The sequence below is a fragment of the Pinus tabuliformis genome, chromosome 9 (genome assembly GCF_031772625.1).
Source record: "Pinus tabuliformis cultivar Carrire ecotype Pingquan chromosome 9, CPIR1, whole genome shotgun sequence".
NCBI classification, from domain to species: Eukaryota; Viridiplantae; Streptophyta; class Pinopsida; order Pinales; family Pinaceae; genus Pinus; species Pinus tabuliformis.
In genome coordinates, this window is record NC_142307.1 from 1,840,580,314 (window position 1) to 1,840,604,248 (window position 23,935).

The window sequence follows — 23,935 nt, forward strand, 5'->3', positions numbered from 1 at the left end:
TTTTCATCAAATCACAGTCAACAGATTAACCTAAGTTTTTTGTTTTATTGCCGTGTTGTTTTTCAGCAATCCTAGTTCGAGTAGGAGACACTGTCTTTATATTTCTCAACTTAGAACACTACCATAAACTCGCGCTGAAAAGGTATACCAAATTTAAAATCTGAAGAGTACCTTATTTTATCTATTAAAGATAGAAGTTATTGTCCAACACTGGTGTCCAAACTTTTAATTGGTTTTATGGCAGACGTAGGCCTTTTGTTTCCTGGTTCGACTAGAATGTCCTAAACATAAAACAGTCCTTAAGTCACACTCTAGATATTCCCTTATTTTATCTATTAAAATATATGGTAATGTTATTGTCGAAAACCTATTAAAATATATGTTAATGTTATTGTCGAAAACCTAACTATCTTATTTATTAAAATATATAGGTTATTGTCGAAAACCTAATTATCTTTATTTATTAAAATATAAGTTATAGTGGAAATTTTAGTGGTTATTGTTCGGAGTTTTTTTATTATAATATAAATTATTGTCTAAATTTTAGTAACAATTGTCCAGAAATTTGATCCCACAAAACCTATGATCCAACCCTGTGATCCAACCCTAAGCTTAAGGCCGTTGCTGATTCTCGGACTATTCTGGAATCTGAAATACATGCGGCAGTCAAAAAAATTTGTCCGATTCCCAAATATTCTGGGAATCAGCAATCGGCATAAGGATAGCCATGAATCAGTCCCCAATCAGTCCCCAACCAGACTAGATACCTTGCAAACAAAAAATAGTGATTCTCCTACCTAGCTTGCGAGCAGACGTAACTATCACTTCCACTTTTATTGGACGAAACCCCTATGCATTCGCAAGACTCGATTCTCAGCATGATAAATAGTGCGGCGATGGCTAGCGTTATTGTCCGTGGCCTCGAAAAGGGTAGGACTCAGAAAGTTGTTTTTTGCTGATTTGTGAGTGACGTAAGCCACTGTTAGCACTGAGCTCAAGGCCGGGTGGCGGTGGGATCTTGAAAATTAGGATCGACGCAATGGTGGCCAAAACGAGAGAGATGAGAAAAGAAGGGATCTCTCACTTTGTTCTGGTTCATGGAGCATGTCATGGAGCGTGGTGTTGGTATAAGGTGTCACATCTTCTGAGACACGCCGGCCATGTCGTCACAGCGGTCGATTTGGGTGGTGCTGGACTCAATCCAATTGACGGAGAGGGGATTCGAAGCTTGGCCGAGTACAATCAACCTCTTGTGGATTTCATGGAAGCTCTTCCACATGGAGATGGAGATGGGGCAGAGGAGGAGAAAGTAATATTGGTTGGTCACAGTTTTGGGGGCGTGAATCTGACTTGTACGATGGAGCAATTCCCACAAAAAATTGCCGCCGCTGTATTTGTTACTGCTTACATGCCCCTCCCCGGTACAACGCCCATTCAGCTTTTAAAGCAGGTATCGCCATCATATGAATACTACTATATACACGGTATATTTTATTTTATTTTTAAGAGAAAAATCCCTTGCTGAAATGCAGGGTCGAGGGGGAGGAATTGTTTAGACTGTGAAAAGTGGTTGGAATTTGGAGGAATTGTTTAGACTGTGAAAAGTGGTTGGAATTTGGGTAAAAGAAATTTAAAAATTTTTGTAGAGGTAGTGTTTGAATCGCGTTTTTGATAGTGGAAATGGATTCAGCACCATCAAAAACATCTAGATTTAACAACTATAACTTAAATTTGCAAAAATCCTTATAAGATTTTCTCTAAACATGACCACAATTTCCATAACTTTCTGAAACAACTCCTCTACCAGGACTGAAATTATTGAACAAATCTCTAAGTCTAGGCTGCTTTTGGCGCTAACAACTAGGTGGAGATAGAAGTCAGGTGGGACCTTTTGCATCAATCTAAATCTCTCAAAAGTATAGTGTGTAGTAATCTGTATGTATATATCGGGCACAGTAGTTAAATTTAACCAGAATATTTCTTGTGATTGAAAAATTTTATGGCGTTTTTTTTTTTCATTTTATGTAATGTTTAAAGTTTGGTAGTATATAGAATAATAGAACTCAGGGGTATTTGATTTTTTAAGATAAGAAAATTAAATTTATCATAATTTAGTTGTTAAATTGGCAGTAGTGAGGATAGTTGTTTTTGCTTGTTAATGGTTAATGCAGGTTGTTTCATTAATGTTATTTAAGGAAAACTATGCCCCTTGGAATAACTCAGATTGATTCATCAACATTATTTAAGGACAACTACACCACCTAGAATAACCAGCTAGTAGTCCCTAAAGGACAGGCTACAGGCAGACTCATCAACCTTATTCAAAAAAAACTAAACCACCTAAAATAACCAGCTAATAATATATAAAGGACAGGCTTTTACTCTCTTGCCATATATCTCTATGTCTTGAGCGGTTTACAAATTAAAATTATATTTTTTTTAGTTTAAAATTTATTATTATATAGAATAATAATAGAGACTCGAGAGTAGTAGGACTTCTTACAAACTAAAATTATGTTTGATTTAGTAAATGAATAATAGGGGATTAAGAATAATATATTTTTATATTTTTTGGGTTAGTATGTTTAAATTATATTACCTGAGTACGTACAGTCATGAGTTTCCTCTCTGCGTTACGACGAGGAAACCAGAGATAACAAAGATTACTTTTCTTCTCGCGGGGAAGCACTTATAATGCTTCTCAAAAATATAGAACCCTGTAAATTGCACAAGAGGGCAAGGCCTCAGGGTGCCGGGACACTGGAATGATGAAAGACGACAGTTTCACGTTGAGGCCGAGTGAAAATATCCTCAGTCTCAGAAATTTGGCACTCTTAGACCGAGCCAAAGCAAAAAGACGTTCCGTGAGCTATGGACCAAAAGGGCAAAAAAACCGACATGGAGCTGTTTAGGAAGTCACCTGTGAGGAGAACAGCCTTGAAACTAGACATAAATCGAGCTGGAGCCACGATGCTCTCGAGAAGTTCCACGAGCCTACAACGAACTGACCTCCTCCATGTTCTCCTCCAAAATAATGCACTGGTAAGTGGCCTGGGCGGGGAAGAGGGCGAGCATTGGTCTTAGGCGGAGGGGCCATGGGCGCGATAGGAGGCGGGGGAGCTTTGCGAGTGAGGAGTGTGTCGGGGACACCACGGGGAAAGAAGGTTAATACACATTTAATATATAATTTCATTTAGAGATAAACCAATTTGACAAAGCAGAATTTATATGGTTTATTTTAATGTGAAATTTGTATGGAAATTTGTTTTATATTAAACACCATAAATGAATATTTGGATGAATGCAAAGTTCTTCACTGATTTTTTTTTTTTAAATATAAAACTCTGTACTTTGTTTCAGTCTAGGACAATTTTTAAGGTCTTTCTTTTGGTTTCAAAATAGGAAATGAATTCAAATTCAAGATATACCTTATTCGTAACTTAGTTGGATGGAACTTAAAGTCATGTTGTGTTGGTGTCTATTTTTCAGGTTTATGACAGGATTCAAACCTGGGGAGACTCGGAATTCAAGAACGGACTTGACGATCAGCCTAGTAAGCCGACGTCTTTTAAATTTGGGAGCAATTTTGTGCGAGAGTATGTTTATCAAAACAGTTCCCCTCAGGTAACTAACGCCCATAACGCCCATAAGGTAGTGATTTTCTGCTAGTTATATATATATATATGTATGTATGTGGATTTCTATCTGCATGCAATTCTGATCATAAGTGAGAATGATACGTAATGCATGCATAACAGGATATCACGCTGGCGGAGAGCCTTTTAAGAAGTATCCCTGTATTGGATGAAGAGATAGTATACAGCACTGACCATTATGGCAAAGTCCGGAGAGCGTTCATAGTGGCCAAGCAGGATAAGACAATATGTGAAGAACTGCAGAGGAAAATGATAGCCGACAATCCACCTGATAGAGTCTACGAAATGGAGGAGTCTGATCACAGTCCCTTCTTCTGTTGCCCTGCTCAGCTTGCCCGAATTTTGCAAGAAATTTCCGAAGCATTTAATTGATCGTTTACTATATATTTGTTCTATCCTATAGATATTACGAAATGTTAATGTTAAATGAAAAGGTGTAGATCCTCAAGAGAGTATAGGTTGCGTGGTGATCCAGTTTGTTGCTTTCCTTTCCATTCTGGCTTTGAATTTTATGCTATAATATATTTGACTATGTAATTCACGATTATCTATTTATATGTTATTGGTGGATGTAACCAGTACAAAATTGGGTGAATTGATATGAATCATTGTATTATCTTTTACTACTTTAAATTGTATTTGTTTGTAATGCCCGAAAAAAATCAATTTTCAAAAATTTAACTTAAGGTGACATGAGATATATTTTGGTTGAGATAGATTTTCGGTTAAAAATGAATTAGAGTGTTTTTTTTAAATATATGTTTTCTTGTAAGCTTGGTGGGCCTATATTTTTATCATTTCCAATATATCACCAGAATGACTGTAGGCAATTGAACAAGTGACTTTACATCAAGAAATGTCTTAATCAAACACTCAATCCAATAACCTATAAACTTTCATGAAATATTTTAATTATAATAAAATATTTTATTTTTAATTAATATAAAATTGCTTTTAAATAACATATGTTTTTCAAAATTATTTATAATCTTACACAATTGTTTTTAATTATATATATAGATATAGATATATATATATATATATATATATATATTTATAATTTTATGTTTAAAAAATAAAAGAATTATTTTATATTAAAATTTTAGAGGATTAAGAAACTCTTTCTTCTCTATGAAAGTTGAAAGAAAATTTCTACTTTAATAATAATTTTCCTCCACCACCACCAATTATTGTTAACCATTTTTATTATGACTTTGAGCAATTTTTATTAGGACTTTGAGCAAATTTATTTACTTTTAGAAACGTAATGTTGCAACCATCATATAATTAGCTAATGGAATGTTACAACTATAATATGATTAATACAACTACATTAAACATGAGTGGTAACCACCACGAAAAATTATTGTTGACAATTTTTATTATCACTTTTACTTTTAGAATCGTAATGTTGCAACCATCATATAATTAGCTAATGAATTATTGTTAATAATTTTTATTATGACTTTGAGCAATTTTTATTATGACTTTCAGCAAATTTATTTACTTTTAGAATCGTAATGTTGCAACCATCATACAATTAGCTAATGGAATGCTACAACTATAATATGATTAATACAACTACATTAAACCTGAGTGGTAACCACCACGAAAAATTATTGTTGACAATTTTTATTATCACTTTTACTTTTAGAATCGTAATGTTGCAACCATCATATAATTAGTTAATGGAATGTTACAACTATAATATGATTAATACAACTACATTAAACATGAGTGGTAACATTGTTGGTGTATTGGCTGACAATTGTGTTAATGAACTAATGGGTTAAATGTGCCTGAAAGGGTATGTTATAAGTGGTAAGGAGGGATACATTATTGATGGTGAAGGTGTGTTAGTCCATTTTAAATGTCGAGAAATACTTTTAGAATCATTAAAAAAAAAAAAAAAACTATGTTCTTATTTTGGTTAAATTATTTTTGGTAAAATATTGAAGATTGCCAAACTATTAATTAGGTCAACCTATAACATTATGTCGTGAGGTGCACTGGAATGATGTTGGAGAAATGAATATTCAATAGATGAAAAACCATGTAGGATACATAGTTAAATGAGCTACATGTAAAGTTGTGATGTCTTATCATTAGTAAATGAACTAAAAGCAAGAAATGAAGTTAACACATTGAAGTCTTCAAAAGAGATCAGCGATGAGGAAACAAATATATCAATTATGAGAAGGCTTAAGAGTTTGATAGAAGAAAAATAGGAAATAATTTAAAAAATATATTTAATTATTTTGAAAAGAGGTTAATGATCAGGACAATAACTTGTCAAGGATGAGAGGGTTTGAGATAGAAAGGCAAAAGGTCTAAATAGCCGTTGTGAGATAGAGAATTAGTGTTAGAAGAGATTCCTATCAGATGACATGGGAATTGATAAACATTTGCAATTTTTTGATGGACAAATTCATATTATTTTATACATATATGGTGTATATATATTTTCTTGTCAAGAAGAACAATAGTCACCATATATTTTGTTTTAAAAAAGAACAATAGTTGTGAGGGTAATTTTGATTTGTTATTACATTACATAATTGACATTGATGCCCTTGGGTTTCCATACTAATGCCATAATAATAGTTTATTATTACTTTATTTTTTATATTAGAAGTTCAACAAATCTTTGTATTACATCATTGTAGTTGTATCATTTGTCTCCTCTGTACATATCTAGGAGAACTAGTCTTAGGATAATCATTTTTGTATTGAATTAATTGTAATAGGAGATTTACGATTTGCAATGAATAATTTCTTATCAATTTTATAGTTCATAACATTTGGTATCAAAGCTACAATCTTAGGGTTATTTTTCTAAGAGAAAAAAAACACATTGGCATTTTTTATATAACCTTTTTGTAGGAAACTTCAAATATCAAAACTTTAAGGAAAATGAAAAATGAGAAATGTATTCAATTCATGATGATCATGATGATTAACATCCACTAATATATTTTTATTCTACGACCTTAAGAAGGTAACGCTAATAACAATTATTTAACTTTTTATATTTATACTCGAAAAGAAGTGAGAGAAGCATTGCCAAATCACCATAGTTTTGTTGAGTTAAAATTTGAAGAAAGTGTTGGCCCGATGGTGACACTGAGAGGGGGAGGGAATTAGTGCAAGATAAATTTTATCATTTCATAACTTTTTATAATCAATCAATGAAGTAGTATTGAATTATAACCATAATCATGAAATCAAAAAAAATAGTAACGCATCATAAAACTATCATCACACCAATACATCATCATATCACAAGGGACAAAATCTTTTATCTGGAAACCCATATGGAAGAAAACCACACATCCTTCTTCTTCTTTATCTTCAATTGAATACATAGATTTGCAGGCTACGATCTATTGGGCGCAACTATCCCCAAGAAATGCAAGCTATCACTTGCAATAGGATACAACTTATTTGAGGCACCAACCTCCAAAGAATGCAAGAATTTGTTCACTATAGGCTACGACTTGAATGAGGCTACATCCTCGATGATGAGTAGGATCCATGCTATTCTAGGCACCAAGCTCGAGAACAAGTAACTCCAACCCGATTTATGCTCCAACCTCGAGAATGAGTAGGTTCCAACCTGCTCTAGGCTCCAACTTTATTGAGGCTTCAACCTCAATCAATGAACCCTCCTCCTTCTTCAACATCCTTGTGGACCTCTATTTCATATCATTTTTAAACGGGTTCCATTGTCACCATATATCATTGAATTATAAATATTGTCTCAATCTTAACCCTATAATCTATGTTATCATCATGTCAACCTATACCATCATCTCAACTTGCACATATTGTCACTACCATCACTGTCATTTAAACCCATAAATATTGTTACTGACACAATCACTATCACTACAACTTGTAAATGTAACCATTGTCATTAACATAGTCACTAAAACTTACAAATACTGTCATTGAAACCTGCAAACACTATCATTATGACAAACACTGTCACTAAAGCCAAAAAACATTGTCACTACTATAATCATTACCACTGCAACTAGGAAATACTGCTACTTATTTTTTTCTCTTTTCTCCAAGAAACTCATCAATTCAGTTGCTCAAACCCCTTCTTGGAACTTGTTTTTACCATGTATCCAAAACAACTAAACCCTGCTCATAGGCCCTCAAAAACATAGTTAAGACATTGTGGCCATCAAATAAGTGACAAAATAATATCACAAACCCCTGGTTATATTCATCTCTGATTCTTGATCCACCAACTTCTTTCGAAACCAAATTTAAACAAATATTGAGCGCAAAAACTCAAAATAACCATACACAACTATATAGTAACTTAAATGCTCAATAAAAGTAAAATATAAACCAACCTATCACCTCGTAGGAGTTGAACGTGCAACCTCATGTGTGTATGGCACACACCTTACCAATTGAGTTGCCTCATTATTACTTGTAATTCCATGATATTCCAAATGTTTCTTTATGGAATCGTTTTCTCCAAACTAGGTAAAATCATTACTTTGCCAAACCTTTGCACGGGTTCTACATTGATCCACTGTGGCTTCTCCCATGTGAACAATCCTTTGTGGCTTAGAGCAATAGGGTCGATGATGCTTATATATATATCTATATATATATATATATATATATATATATATATATATATATATATATATATATATATATATATATATATATATATATATATATATATAGCGAGAGAGAGAGAGAGAGAGAGAGAGAGAGAGAGAGAGAGAGAGAGAGAGATGTGGAAAGAACCACAATAGCTATGCTACCATGTTCTTATTTCAATTGGCCTTCGTGGCTCATCACATATATATCTACATGGACGAAGCTATTCTACAAGCTTCTCACGCCACACTGACCTTGATGACTCCCTACAATAGGTTCGATGCCTCTCATATATATCTACGTGGATGTAGACAAAGACACCATGACTATGCTAACATTAATTCACACGAATAGAAATTCATGGTTGTTTGTAACAGTTTTGATATCGCCCATTTATATAACTACATGGACATAGATAGAGCTACTATAATGAATCAATTGCAAACCAAACTTTGCTAGAATTCAAAATTTCAATTTCACATAACCATAGCCATGATAAGTAACTAAAATAAATATCTTTCCAAAAAAATACTTCTCGCACTCTTTTGCAAAACCGGTCTTCTCATATTCTTGCTCGAATGACTGAGTTTTTTGTTGAATGATGGATGGGTTGTGATGTATACTATGTGAGTGGTCTCGGGAGTTGGTAGGCCGACCACGGGCTACGTTGTGTTGGGCTTAAAAACTAGAATTTACAAATAATAAAATGGACAAGCTCGACCATCTAACCCTTCTCAATGTTTCTATATGACCATGATTTGAACCAACCTTAGCACCTTCGATTTTGGCCTCATATGACCATGTGATAACCTTATGTCACCGGGGGGCCACTGGTCCTTCACATAATGACATAAACTTAATGTTATCATGTCATGCTACATGTGACCTATTTTAAGAATTTCCACTATTCATAGTGTGCCAAATTACTCTGCCACATGGTGGCCCCTAGTGGAACCACATCACTTAGATGGCATCATCTTGTCGATGTTTCATGTTGACTATATGAAAGTTCCACGTTTCATTCATTAATAGGTCCATGTCCTTGTGAAATAAGATGTTACCATGTGTCATCATCTGATTAGGTCGATAGGGCTGATTAAACCTCATGTATGTTTACGATCAGCCCTCCATTGAAATGTTATGACACCATTGATTAGCTGGAAAGATGCACAAATTTTAATGGAATTAAATAGTGCACAACTTTTCACACGTAAGGCCATTGATATCTCTATCATTGGAAGATTCACCATGAACAATATATCTCTACCTAAATTCCTTCCTGAGCAAATGACAATGTCTGCATCAATGTGTGCAATATCTCCTCTTTTGACATTAATAAAAAAAGACCAAAAATATATGTTGAAATTTCCATACTAATAATCCTACATAAGTATCTGTTCATAACCTATTCCTAGATTATCTTGTGGAATTTATAGAGCCATTGTTCCCTTCTTGCTACTAGGGTGATAAAGTCTCCCTATAGGACCATGCTTCCATTGTTGCTCATAAATTTTCTTGTACTACCTAAGAGACTTGATCCACCTATTTCTTTGTAATGATGTCATTAGAGAAATTCTGAGGTCTAAAATGAGCTTCCTAAGAAAAATGTACAACCAAGATAAAATTTATAAGAATCAATAGGATTCAAGATGATGATGTCAACCATAGGCGATGATTCACCATTTTTGGGGTAAAAAAGTAAAAAGATTAAAAAATAATAAAATAATAAAACTACTTTTTCAACTTGTATTTTCAACTTATCTCCCTAATGTTTTACTCAAATTTCAAGTGGAAGTAGTTGTTGGATGAAAAAATTAATTCCTCATCCAAAGAGTACCCATGTTGCATACTTTCGATGGACCCTGCTAGATGAAAAATGAGAAATAGATGAAAAAATATGATTTTAATAACGTTTTTCACGTATTTCTCATTTTTAGTGTAGCACGGTCCATCAAAAGTATGCAACATGGGTACTCCTTGGATGAGGAATCAAATTCTGCATCCAAAGAATGTTCCTTCTCAAAATTTGAGTAAACCCTTTAGGAGATAAGTCGGAAAAGTAGTTTTTTCTTTTTTCCTTCTAAAATTTGATGATGTAATCTAATCTTATTTTATTACTTCCACTATTATTTTATAATTTACTTCTAGGAGGTCCATTTTAGACATAAAAATTCCCCTAATGGTCTTCTTGTGATCCTAACTTAAGTTTCCTACTACTCATGACTAATCTCCAAAGTCTCCCCCTGAGACCATGCTTCCTTCATCCATAGTACCTACTATCCATGCTTTCTTTAATTGAAACATTCCAACTTCACTATTCCTTGCTTTACTTCTAATATATCATTATAAAATTATGAAAGAGGCATTATTCTGAAGACTGATAGATCAAACATGCTTGTTATCAACCTCATTTATCATCATCATGTCATGCTAACCAATGTATGAGTCATTACCCTCATGCATGTGGTTGCTTCTTAAAGGTTGGATTTCAAAACATATGGTCTTGAGGAAGCTTTCTTTGAAGGATATAGACCTAATTGAGGTTCTCCTTAACCTCTTCTCCATCTTCTTTCATTGACAGAGAATCCTTCTATATTGTACCATCTAGAATTGAGTCTACAATTTTGTGCCTATATGACCTTTGTTGTGGCATATGTGGCATTCAACATTCAAATTATATAATTGTGGAAACATATGAGTCTTCCTTCTAATTTAGTCCACATGTCTCGATCTTGGTACTTAATCATATCCTCTATCCCTAACCATATCATAGGTTTTACAATCCTACGATTTGTGCCTAAACTTTATACATAAGTCTAGGGACCAACCCTATAATTGTTTTTTTTTTTACATACTAAAATACATCCATAATAAAAACAGAATTGGGAATTCAAAAATCATTTAAGCAATATATAAAACTTTCCAAAAATTCTCTTTATTGAACATATCATTAAATTTACATGTTGTTAACTAAAACCATAATGAAGTCATACAAAAGAATACTATAACAATGTAGGTATTGTTCACCAAGAGATGAGATTCAAACTTCACTTGCCGCTATTTGCCTTCCTTCGTTGGCGGTTTCCTCCAACTGTGAATGTCGATGTGCTTAATCCGAATACAATGACACACCGGTTGACCTCCTAGCCTACTCCTTGGGTACTCTCCTTCCCCGCGGACCCTTGAGCTGCAATGGGGTTGTACAATGGAACAATGTAATTAGCTGGTAGAGGAGAGCACTCCTTGGCTCAAGAGTCCCCTCTCTAAAGTCCTCTACCTCACCAAAATCACTATAGCTCGTAGTCACTACTCTGGCATAGTCTCATCCATCCTACATTAGTGTCCAAAAAGTCCCTTCTCCCATGGCTTGCCCCTTCTTTTATAGGACTCCTCATAGGTGACACTTGGCATTTCATGCATAGTTAATTATTTTTGAGAATTCAATAGCTTGATCATTCACCCACCCGTGTGTCATTCTCTCATCAAGTATCTCCAAGATTATTTACTTAAATTTTAATTTAAAAATAATATTTTTCCTCACCTCAACACGATTCCTATTTCTTCTCCTAGTTGTCTCTTGATCCCCCTTTTTTACTCCTTAATTTGTGTTCATTACTAAAGTCAATTGATGAGTCAAGATTTGATCCCCTATCTACTCCCTAATTTAACTCAAGTTATCTCTTAGATGGATATTCTTATGTTGGTTGTTGCCACATGGAGGTTCTCTATATCTCTCTAAAATTTTATTTATTAATCTTATTTTAATACACCATCCTCTTCTCTTAATTAGGTTTAACTATTTAAGGATTAATATTTATTCTTACATTTATGTCCCTCTTTCCCCTTTTTACCTAATTAAACTACATTATCTACCTAATATTTTCCAACATGGGAAGGGTAGAGTTTTTAAGGTAAAATATTTTATTTCTTCCTATGATCCTCTTAACCCAAGTTTTATTCTTGATTTAATTACCTCGGTTTCTAACATCATTTACCCTTGATGTGAATTTACCTAGTTTTCATTTCTTGATTATATTTATTAATTTATTTATTTGTAATGATTCCAAGGGTGCCATGTTTGGTCGTGCCCTTCAGGAAATTCCCTTGAAGTTCCAAGGGTGCCATGCCTAATAGTTTATTTGTGATGCCAAGGGTGCCAAGTTGGTCGTGCCCTTCAAGAGATTCCCTTGAAGTTCCAAGGGTGCCATGCTAATTACCCTTCAAACATTCAGTGGCTACGAGGGGAAGGTATAGGTGCAACGACAGAGACCACTATCATCTCTTATGTTGCCTGCTATAGTGATACTAATGGTGTCGGGGATCAAGGAATCCGCCTTCATGGGTGCCCCCCGGTAAAATCCTCATGAGCGACCCAATTTTGGGACTTGCCCTCATCACATCGTGATATTCAAGGCAAAGATGTTTCAACCCTTCCAGCCCAAGTGATGGCAGGAGTGCTAGTGGGTGAGATCAGGGACACTGTCCCACCCCTCCCATGCAGTTCCATCTAATAATACAACCCCATCACCCATATGTGAGTCATTCGGCCAAGCAACTAATCTGTGCCTGTAACCACTAACATATCATCGGAATATAGATAGACATATATAGCAAGTTTCAATATCAGAGCTATGTTGAACCCCTAAGACCTGTGGGCCCATGCATGCATGACTAGCTTTGTTAAATATCTAATACATTCTACATAGAGGGATTTGGAGAAATGACCAAAAGCAGAGGAAGTTTTATAAATTTAGAGTCGAGGAGAAGCCTACCAAGTTGGTGACGTTTATCAGAAAAAGTAAAGCAGGAAAAATAACCTGTGCTCTGATTGTTGCTCACATTCCCCACTTCGCCTTCTCTTCCATTGTTTTAGATATGAGGGCAATTTGATTTTTTTGTTTTTCATTTTTCACTGATGGTGACATAGGCATCTCTGATAAAATGCATATATTTCATCTAAACTTGTATTAGTATGTAGTTTTGTCTATTCGGATTGGAAATATATTTTAGATAATATGCATTTCCTGTCATCTTTGTTCAGCCATTATCAGTGGGCACTCTTGTGTATTTGGCTTAAGTCTTTAATTCCATTAAAAAGGGGTACAAATGGTAGTACAAAAATTGAATATCAGATAGGATGTTGGCACAGACACTGTTCAAGAGTTAAAGCACTACGCTGAAAATTGAAAATGAGACTCCTATGAACCACCCTCCCACAGATCCCCATGACAAACAAGACAGGGGGGAACAAAAGAGATACAGAATAAATTTACTTCCCTTTATTAATCCATAGGCCTTCATGCAAGTGAGCCACATGAGCCTAGCAAATCCACCATAGAGAATGATTTTCAGGCAACTTGGAAGAGTAGGAAGTCTATCCAATTTAAAATCCACGCCGGTCAAAAATATTTTCCTGAATTATTATTTATGAATATATTTGTTGATATACTGGTTTTCCACTCCTGAAGACGATCCAAATCCATGATGTGGTTTCGTTTTATTTAAATTGTGGTTCGATTGCTCTAAGATTCACAATATGTCTATTGATTTTGTTTTCGTCATTCCTGTGGCCCGATTATACACCTGAAGCTTGCAATTTTATGGCACACTATATAATTTGTGTTGGTTGGGCTTCAGATGTCCTGTAGCTCAGATCTTCCATTTGTACTCTTGTTCAGTTGCTTGGTTCTAATTTCAGTGGTTTTTATATGGCTCGCTTTCTCTTCTATGCAGCAAGATATCACTTATAATCTTTGGCATCATATTTTTCTGAAGAGTGGCATCGATATATCATATGGTATATATTTAGTGGCTATCCGATATTTACTGAAATTGTTTCCAATGGTTTCACTATGTTACCTTTTAAATGGATTTCATTTTTTTCCTATTTGGATTGTTCTACTATTTGTACTGATCTGTGATCTTGGATCTTTAAGGGGGCCTTCTAACTCAACCATCACAAAATCGATTTTCTTGAAGGGTTTCAAGGAATAGCCATGAGGGTTTAGAAGATAGCTGCGAAGATTAGATTTTTCTTCTTTGTGGGTTTTCTTTTCCCATCATTTTCTGGGAAAAGGAATTGACCCTTTGAAACATATTTTTTAAATATAAACTCAAGAGAATTTTTTAATAATTTGAAAGATGAAATTCTACATTTTTCATAGCCGTCTACTTTCTGGGCCCAATTTTTTTTAGGGCTGCAAACGCCACAGGGTTGCTCTAGATTCATACTGAGGGTTTCACAAGTTCTTCTATTTTTATTTTGTGGCACATTAATATATTCATTGAAGGCTCTTTCTCTCTGTCAGATTTATAAGATAGCTGCAAGGCCATAGAGAAATTGTTTTTCTTTTAAAAAAAAAATCATCTAATCCTCCATGGAAATTTCTTCCAATCGCCTAGAAATATTATGCTCGATCCCTGCAATGCCTTGATGGGCTTCGTCCATAGCCTTGTGATCTGATCAATCTCCAAGGGATTGTAGAACGAATCTAGTCTGTGCAACATTGGAAATAGTGCCGGTCATTTTAGCCACAAGCTCTGACTGCAGAAGCTTAGGCATCTCTCTAACCAGAGCCTCGCCATGGCCTCATTGGCTTCCAGATCCACTTCAATGGCATTCGAATTTTCTTTTTGCAATTAATCCATTTCATTATGTTTTCCACATTTAGTACCTTACATTTATTTTGACGGCGTGTTTGGTCTTTATAACTTTGCCTCTACAAAATGTTGTCCACTACTGAAGCCTGATATTGTCAATATAACAATGGAAATTTCCTTCAAATTGAAAAACATAAATAATACTTTGCTTCAAGTTGGAGAAAGATAATTTTGTTATGAACCAAATTGTTGTTACACGAAGCCATCATAAATAAAAGGACACGTAGCATGTATAATCCACAAGGATAAAATATATATATACATAAATTGATATTAATGAATGGTGATTACAGGTGAACACTGTGATCACTTTATATTAGTGTTAAAAATATTGGTCATGTTGAATGGTCGTAATTAATAATAATTATGAATTATATATATTATATAGATAAGATTCATTACATGTCACCCTTCCTTGAAATGCTTCATCCTCGAGCAATTGAAGAAAGGAGGTGAAGAAATCTTTTGAGTTTTGAATAATTTTGTTGCATTGTAGAAGGACCAATCCATCCTTGGTCGATTTTGCCTAGGATTTTCTTTTGATAAGACTCTTAAATGAAATAAATTCTTTCATTATGAATCTAAGTATGTTTTTATTTTGACCCCACGTTATATTGAAATTTTTATTCTTTAGATTGTAAATAGAGTGTCATATTTTGTTAGATAAATGTCAACGTTGATAAATTCATTGGTTATTGGGACTGCTTTTGTGATAAGGACAATCATAAAGTGCCTTTATGGATTGTTGCTTCTTGATCTCCACTTGTTATTCTCGAATCACTTTTTGGTATTTAAGTTTCTGTTAGATACTCGAATTATTTGTTGATTGATAAAAAATTTCAATAATTCCAAAATGATTTTTAATTTGAATTGATTATGTTTCTTGTGATCAATAAATTTTTTGTCCACAACTTGCAGTTAAATTTTTGAAAACATATTTAACTTAGTTTGGTTGGCAGATGTCTCTTGGTAGACAACTTGAACTTTGACTTTTGGAAGTAACATTTCCTTTCACTTTAGTAGTTTGACTTTGGTAAGCAAGGTTTTCCTTTGATGTATTGGATGAGTAATTTCCTTGTCTTTTATAATAAAAATTTATTGATATTTCTCCATTTGTTTTCATGAACCACTTATTTTTTCTTATCTTCTTGTTGTGATTCCTATGCATATTGGAGCATCACATCTTCTAGAATTGGTGTTTGATCCTTGAATTGGAAATTATAAAACATTTCCTTGATCCTCATGATTATATTTTGAATATATTTAATTTGAGTTTATGATGAGTTGTAGTTACATTCTTCGCTAGTAATATTGAATAGGCATTGGACATGCCTTAAGGAATTAGTTATTGTTGTAGAAAGTTATGCTCTGCTATAGCCTAAGCCAGTTTTCAAGTATTGCATGGTTTAATGCCCAAACATATCATAAAACATGACATATACATTTACTAATTTTTCATTTATCTTGAAACAAAAAGGGCTACTCTACCATTTTACTTTTCCAAAAAACTGATACAAGAGAAAGATTGTAAGCACACACATAAATTTAACAACCTTCTTTTTGGTCCAATGGCTCTGGGAAATCCCACAAGGGGAAAACTAGTCTTGAAGGAGAATTTGATTTGCTTCTTTAGAAAATTTCTACAACAAAAGTACCAGCTTATCTCTTCCGTTGAAGAAGCACCTCAGAGGTCCTCTTTTACGTAAGTTCTGAACTGATATTTTAACACACAGTTAGCTATCCTTTAGCAGAAATGCAGACCTCATTTAACAACTCGTTTGGAAATGACCTCTATGTAAAAATTCCATAAAATTCTGCAACTGCTTGTATGAACAATCTGAAATCTAACTTATTTTCATAAAGAAACATAATGTCTCCCCTAATTGCAATGGAATAGGAATAGATAACACAGGCACACAATATAAAATTTAACAAAATTTTTCTAGGGAACCCAACTAGGAAAACCTCCCTACACTTCTTGTTCTTTCTTTGGAGCTCGGTAATGAGGCTTGCTATCTTCGAAAACCCTTCGACAGATCTACGATGAGACCCTGCCATGCCCATGAAACTTTGTATTTCATGAACATTTGTTGGTGTTGGCCATTCGATGATGGCCTCGATCTTTACCAAGTCTACATCGATACCGTCCCCAGAGATAATGTGTCCAAGATAATGAATCTTGGTTTGTTAAAAGGAACACTTTAACAATTTCCCGTATAATTGGTTTTCTCTAAGACATTGAAGAGCTATCCTCAAGTGTTCATCATGCTCTTCTGGGGTCTTTGTGTAGATCAAAATGTCATTGATAAAGACTTGTACAAACTTGTCAAAGTACTCCTAAAATATTTCATTCCTCGAACTCATAAAAACACTCGGGGCATTTGTCAGTCCAAAGGGTAAAACTGCAAATTCAATTGGACTAAAAAATGTGAAGAGGCATTCCAAAGGTTAAATGTGTTATTAATGACAACACCCATTTTAAAGGTGCCAGATATGGAACAAGAATTTTTGGGTTGCACTGATGCCTCCATGGAAGGGTTGGGTTATGTGTTGATACAAGAAGGAAGAGTAATAACTTATGCAACAAGGAAACTTAGAACCCATGAAGAAAACTACGCAACCCATGATCTAGAAATGGCAACAATTGTTTATGCACTAAAGATTTGGAGACACTACCTTCTTGGAAGGAAGTTTGATCTTAGAACTAATCATTATGGGCTACAACATATATTCACTCACGACCACTTAAATGCCAGACGAAGATGATGGTCTGAGCTAATTAGTGAATATGATTTTGATCTCACTTACATAAAAGGAACATTAAATAGGGTGCTTGATTCTTTCAATAGGATGTCTCGGATATTTTCAATGAGTCCCTTAAAGACAAATTTGAGGGAGAAACTGCTTGATTTTATAATTTAAGGACACCTGGTATCAAGAGGTAAGAAAAGGTTTGAGGGAGGATGAAATGAGGATCCCAAATTATGAATAATACTCCCTTGATAACGATGGGCTACTATGATTTTGGTGAAGGATATATGTACCACTGAATGAAGATATATGCCAGTTAATCTTGAATGAAACACATTGTGTAGTATACATGGCACACCCTAGTGTTAAGAAGATGAGTGCGGACTTGAAACCACTCCTCTTTTGCAAAGGGATGAAGAAGGACATCATAAACTTGGTAGCAAGATGCTTAGAGTGTTAATGAGTAAAAGCTGAACACAAACATCCAGCAAGATTATTGCAACCCCATGAGATACCAAAATCAAAATGGGAAGTTATATCAATGGAATTCATTGTGGGACTACTAATGACCTCAGAAGACATGATTCCATATTTGTAGGGGTGGACACATTGACCTAGAGCACCCATTTCATACCAGTGAAGACTACCTATAAAGCACCAAAAATAACCATAGCTTCTATTGATGAGATTATGAGATCACATGGATTGCCTAGGAAGATCATATCTGATAGGGGAGAAATGTTTACAAGAAGGTTTTGGACTAGTTTCCAAGAAGCCTTGGGAACCCAGTTGAACTCCAGCACTGCTTTTCACCCTGAGAGAGATGGGCAGACACAGAAATGACTAATCAAATCCTCAAAGACATGCTTCAGAGGTATGTGATGGACCAACAAAAGATATGGGAGGAGTTTTTACCCCTCGTGGAATTTTCTTACAATAATAGTTATCAGAGTTCCATCAAGATGGCGCCATTTGATTTCTTATACAGAAGACTTTACAGAACATCTCTCAATTGGGACCAACTAGAGGATTGAGTATTAATAGGACCAGACGTGGTGCAAGAGATGGAAGAACAAATGACTATGATTAGAGGAAGGCTAAAAGAAGCAGAAGACCAAAAAAAGAGCTATGTTAATTCTCATCGGGTAGACCGAAGTTATGAAGTGGGAGATAGGGTATTCCTGACAGTAAGGCCCCAAAAAAGCTCTATAAGATTCAGAAAGGGAGAAAAATTGTCTCCATGGTTTGTGGGACCTTTTGAAATCTTATAAAAGAAAGGGCCAGTGTCATATAGGCTTGCCTTACCTCCATCTTTAGCATGTATGCATGATGTGTTTCATATTTATGTTTTGCGTCATTATATTTCAAATCCTTCACATGTTATTGACTTTGGTCATTTGCAGGTTTCGGTCAAGGGAACAGTAATGGCCGAACTAGTTTGCATACTGGACCAGCGAAATTTGCAGATTAGATGATGGTTAGTGGACCAAGTTAAGGTCCAGTGGGACAATTATAGTCCTAGTTCAGCTACTTGGGAGGATGTCGAGGAGATGCGTCACCATTTTCCTTACCTATTCCAAGGACTTCGAGACGAAGTCTATTATTAAGAGGGGGTGTATGTAGTGCCCCACTCTAGTTGACTGAAAATGATATGAGATTAAGATTTATTTAGCCCTAAGGCCCACGCGTTATTACTTTAGGACCTCAGTTTGAGGATCCAGACACATGACTCTATTATTATTGGTTGTGATATTAGTGGTTGTGATGTTTATGTATGATCTCCATTGATATTATGATGAAGACAACATTAATGGTTATGCATGTTCTCTATTGATATTATGATGATTATGGCATAAATGGTTATGTTTGTTATCTATTTGATGTTGTGATGTCGATAGCTTTGATGGATATGTATGCTTCCATTGATGTTATGATGATGATAGCCATGATGGATGTGTCCCCTATGTTACCTACTTGCATTAGTTCTAGTTCACAATGAACAATGATGTGAATGGCCAGGTGATGGTAATGATGCTATTATGACGATGACTAACGCTGAGAAACCTTGTTACTGATTATTATTGAGTATCACAGGAAACCAGCAGAGGCACTCGCACATGACGAGTTGACGACACCTGGTTTGATGAAAATTTATATTTATTTATCTTTTAAATTCTAGTGCTACTCCAGTTAACTGAATATTCCCTCATTTGAAACTCATGCATGTCTATTTTGAGAAAGAACCAATTGAGATAAATGTTCAAGGACAATGTACTATCAGGTGCATGTGTTTTCACATGGAGAAAAATCATGCATGTAGTCAAGGATTTATCCTTGAGGATTGCACAGTTTTTAAGGATTGGTTTTCCATTTGGTAACAAGAAATCATCCACAAGGAACAACACAAGTAAATAGGAGCTTGGAGGGCAGAGAGGAAGGATGGAGAGAAAACAAGATTGCTTGTGAGCATCTATGAGGATTGTAATGAGAGCTAAGGATTTATATAATTCCTATGTATTTCCACCATGTATAATAATACAATAGTGTGGGGTCTTTTTCTGAGGATTACCACAAAGTATTTTCATGTGTATTGTGCCATTGATTCTTCTTCTTCTCGTTATATTTTCCAACTCGATCTTTAAGCTTCCGCAAATTGATAGGAGAAGTAGGTTATAGTATTCTGCTTTGATTTATATTGCATTATCGGGTTAACCTATCACAAATTTTCTACATGGTATCGGAGCTGTGAATAGTATATGGAGAAGATAATTTGAAGTTTGAAGTTCGGGGTTGTAGGTGAAAATCGAATTCATATCATACTTCAAGGTTGGCCAATGGCATTCTATGGCTTCAGAGTCGAGTAAGCCTTGGAAGGTAGCTCAAATTACATAGCATGGAAAGATAGAATGGAGGCTGTATTAGAAGACAATGGCTTGAAGGAATTCATTGATTAAGAAATCCTAAAGCCAGCTTCAACTAATGCATAAGATTTGGTTGAGTGGAAGAAGTGTGTGGCGAGGGAGAGACGAATCATCCTTCAGGGAGTTTGAGACCATATTGTCTCGAGTCTCCATGGGAAGGATACTCCATTTTCAATGTGGAATACATTGAAGGACCTCTACCAGAATAGTAGTGACCAGAGGAAATTGGCTCTCAAGGTTAAGCTTCGAAGAATCAAGATGGAGAAGGGAGATGTTATTTCCAGATATCTGAAATGTGGGAATAACTACTGCCGATGATGATATGGTGAGCCTCAGTCTCCTTGGCCTTCCAAAGAGTTGGAATAACTACCAGGACTCTATGAATGGAAGGGAGAAACTGTCGGATTGGGAGGGACTATGGTTAGATCTTATGCAAGAGGAGATCAGGAGGAGCACAAAAGATGGTTCTTCATCCAAGAATGATGATGAAGAAAATATGGCCTTAGAAAGTAAGGAAAAGAAAGGGAAGGGGAAGGATTCCCATTTCAAATCGAATTCTTCTCATGAAGGAAAGAAGGGTGACATGTCTAAAGTAAGATGCTTTAATTGTCACAATATGGGACATTATGCGACTAATTTCCCATTGAAGAAGTCCAAGAAGGGATGCTCAGAAGGATCGGAAGGTGAGGCATTAGCCTCTCAGTTCGAAATGGACTTTACCCTCATCACATGCATGGTGTCATCGACGATGGGTTGTGTCTGGTATCTTGACAGTGGAGCCTCATTCCACATGATCGGTGATAAAAATTTATTCAGTGCCTTGGAGGAGAAGGACCTCAAGATGTGCATAGAGATGGGTGACGATGCAAGGTATAGTGTTTCGGGAGTGGGAACAGTTGATTTTTTTAGGGAGCATGGAGCTCCTCTCACCTTCACAGATGTGATGTATGTGTCTAGACTGAAGAATAACTTGGTATCGGTCACGATGTTGGATGACAAAGGCTACGATGTTATCTTTAGTAAAGGAAAGGCATTCCTAAGACACATAGACATGGGTCAGACCAAGAGGATAGGCATTTGGGTGAAGAATCTCTATAACCTAGAGGTAGATGATTATGTAGCATTGAGTACGAAAGCAAAATTGGTGCAAAGCCAAGACATTAGCAAGTTGTGGCACAAGCTGTTGGGCCATTTGCATCATGGGGCTTTGAAAATAATGCAACAAATATCTACAGGACTTCCCAAAGGTAAACTTGAGAAAGTTGACACATGCAAAGGTTGTACGTTGGGAAGGTACACCAAGTCTTCCTTTCATGATCGAGACAGTCGAGCAGAGGTTATCTTAGAGTGAGTTCATACTGACTTGTGTGGACCATTATCGATGACATTCATAGTGAAGAAAAGGTATTATGTGATTTTCATTGATGAATATTCTCGTAAATGATGGATTTATTTCATGCAAAAGAAGGACCAAAGTTTCACAAAGTTTTGTGAGTTCAAAGCTTTGGTTGAGAAAGAGTCAGGGAAGAAGATCAAGGCCTTGAGAAGTGACAATGGTGGAGAATATGTCTCTGAAGAGTTTAAGGACTTCTGTGCAATGGAAGGAATTAAATGAGAGTTGATGGCACCTCATAACATTTCAGAATGGGGTGGACGAGAGGAAGAACAAAACTATTGTAGGGCTAGCAAGGGAAATGCTACATGAACAAGGCCTACCACTTCACTTATGCATTGAGGGATGCAACACAGTGGTTTATTTGCAGAATAGAAGCCCACATCGCATACTTGGGATGAAGACACCAAAGGAAGCTTTCTCTGGTAAGAGACCGGATGTGGGTCACTTCAGGATCTTTGGCTCACTGGTATATTGCCATGTGACAAAGGATGCAATGAAGAAGCTTGAGCCGTCAGCAGATTTGGGGATATTTGTGGGGTACACTGATACACCTCACAACTATCAAGTGTACTTGCCTACTAGTTAGAGGACAGTGGTTCACAGAGATCTCAAGTTTGATGAGTAGAAGGCCATGCAAGCTTCCCTTGAGAGGGAGCTCCAACTACAGGCTGTGGAGGAGCTATTGGTTCCTAAGGAGGAGGAGCCTCAGACTAATGCGGAGTAGCCTCATGTAGAGGTTGTAGGAGTGGAGATATCCACACAAGCAGAGTCTTCCAAAGATGGATGGAAGCGCACAAGAGAAGCTGACAGATTGTTGGAGGATGCGAGAGAGAATGTGGGAGCACCATCTTCTCAGCGCAGACAAAGGAGGTCACTTGAGAGGTACATTGGATACATGGCTCTTACTGGGGAATGTATTGAGACCAAGCCATCTTCCTTTTATGAAGTAGTGAGGCAGCTGATTTGAGTTGATGCTATGGTGGATGAGTATGAATCCATAGTTTGTAACAATGTTTGGGACGTGGTTCTGAGACTGGAGAACAAGTCAGTTGTGAGTTCCCATTGGATTTACAAGGTAAAGAAAGCTGCTGATGGTAGTGTGGAGAAGCATAAGGCAATATTTGTTGCCTGTGGCTTTCCACAGGTTGAAAGGATCATGTTGATGTAGTATATTTTGACAAAGGAGCAAGATGCTGACATTTTGGAAAAGACATTGTCAAAGTGTAAATTCGAGTTCCATAGAGACAAGATCGGGGTGGCAGATAATCCCTTTCTTGTGCAGAGGGAGTGTTGAAATATGGCAATAAGAATATCCCAATTTAATTTGTCCTTAAATTAAATTGTGAATTAAAATCGAATTTATTCTTAACAGCTACTTGGAAATAATTAATTAATTTATTTTAAATTAATTAGTTGGAGAAATTCAAGTTAGAAGTATTTCTGAAGTCATGCAAGAGTTATCCCTTAAATTAAGGAGATAAGATTGAGTTATATTTTAGTTGTAATTAGTTAACTCAGTTTACTAAGTTAAGCCCAGTGAAATTAGTTCCAAACAGTTTGACGAAATAATAGTGAGTTAATAGTCAGTTGATGCATTAATGCACTCAACTAGTGATACTCCAGTTAACTGAAGATTCCCTCATCAGAAACTCATGCATGTCTATTCTGAGAGAGAACTAATTGAGATAAATGTTCAAGGATAGTGTACTATCAGTTGCATGTGTTTTCTCATGGAGAAAACTCATGCATGTAGTCAAGGATTTATCCTTGAGGATTGCGCAGTTTTGAAGGATTGGTTTTCCACTTAGTAACAGGAAATCATCCACAAGGAATAACGCAAGGAAATAGGAGCTTGGAGGGTAGAGAGGAAGGCTGGAGAGAAGCCAAGATTACCTATGAGCATTTTTGAGGATTGTATTGAG

General features: G+C 35.7%; 1 protein-coding gene across 1 annotated transcript; it reads left to right on the plus strand.

The window, feature by feature from the left end:
* Positions 1–1,039: 1,039 nt before the first annotated feature.
* On the plus strand, positions 1,040–4,028 carry LOC149156167 (methyl jasmonate esterase 1-like). Its single transcript, XM_089445433.1, has 3 exons — positions 1,040–1,450; positions 3,490–3,624; positions 3,759–4,028. The coding sequence occupies exons 1-3, from the start codon at positions 1,040–1,042 to the stop codon at positions 4,026–4,028; spliced, it is 816 nt and encodes a 271-aa protein (XP_089301559.1).
* Positions 4,029–23,935: the final 19,907 nt, after the last annotated feature.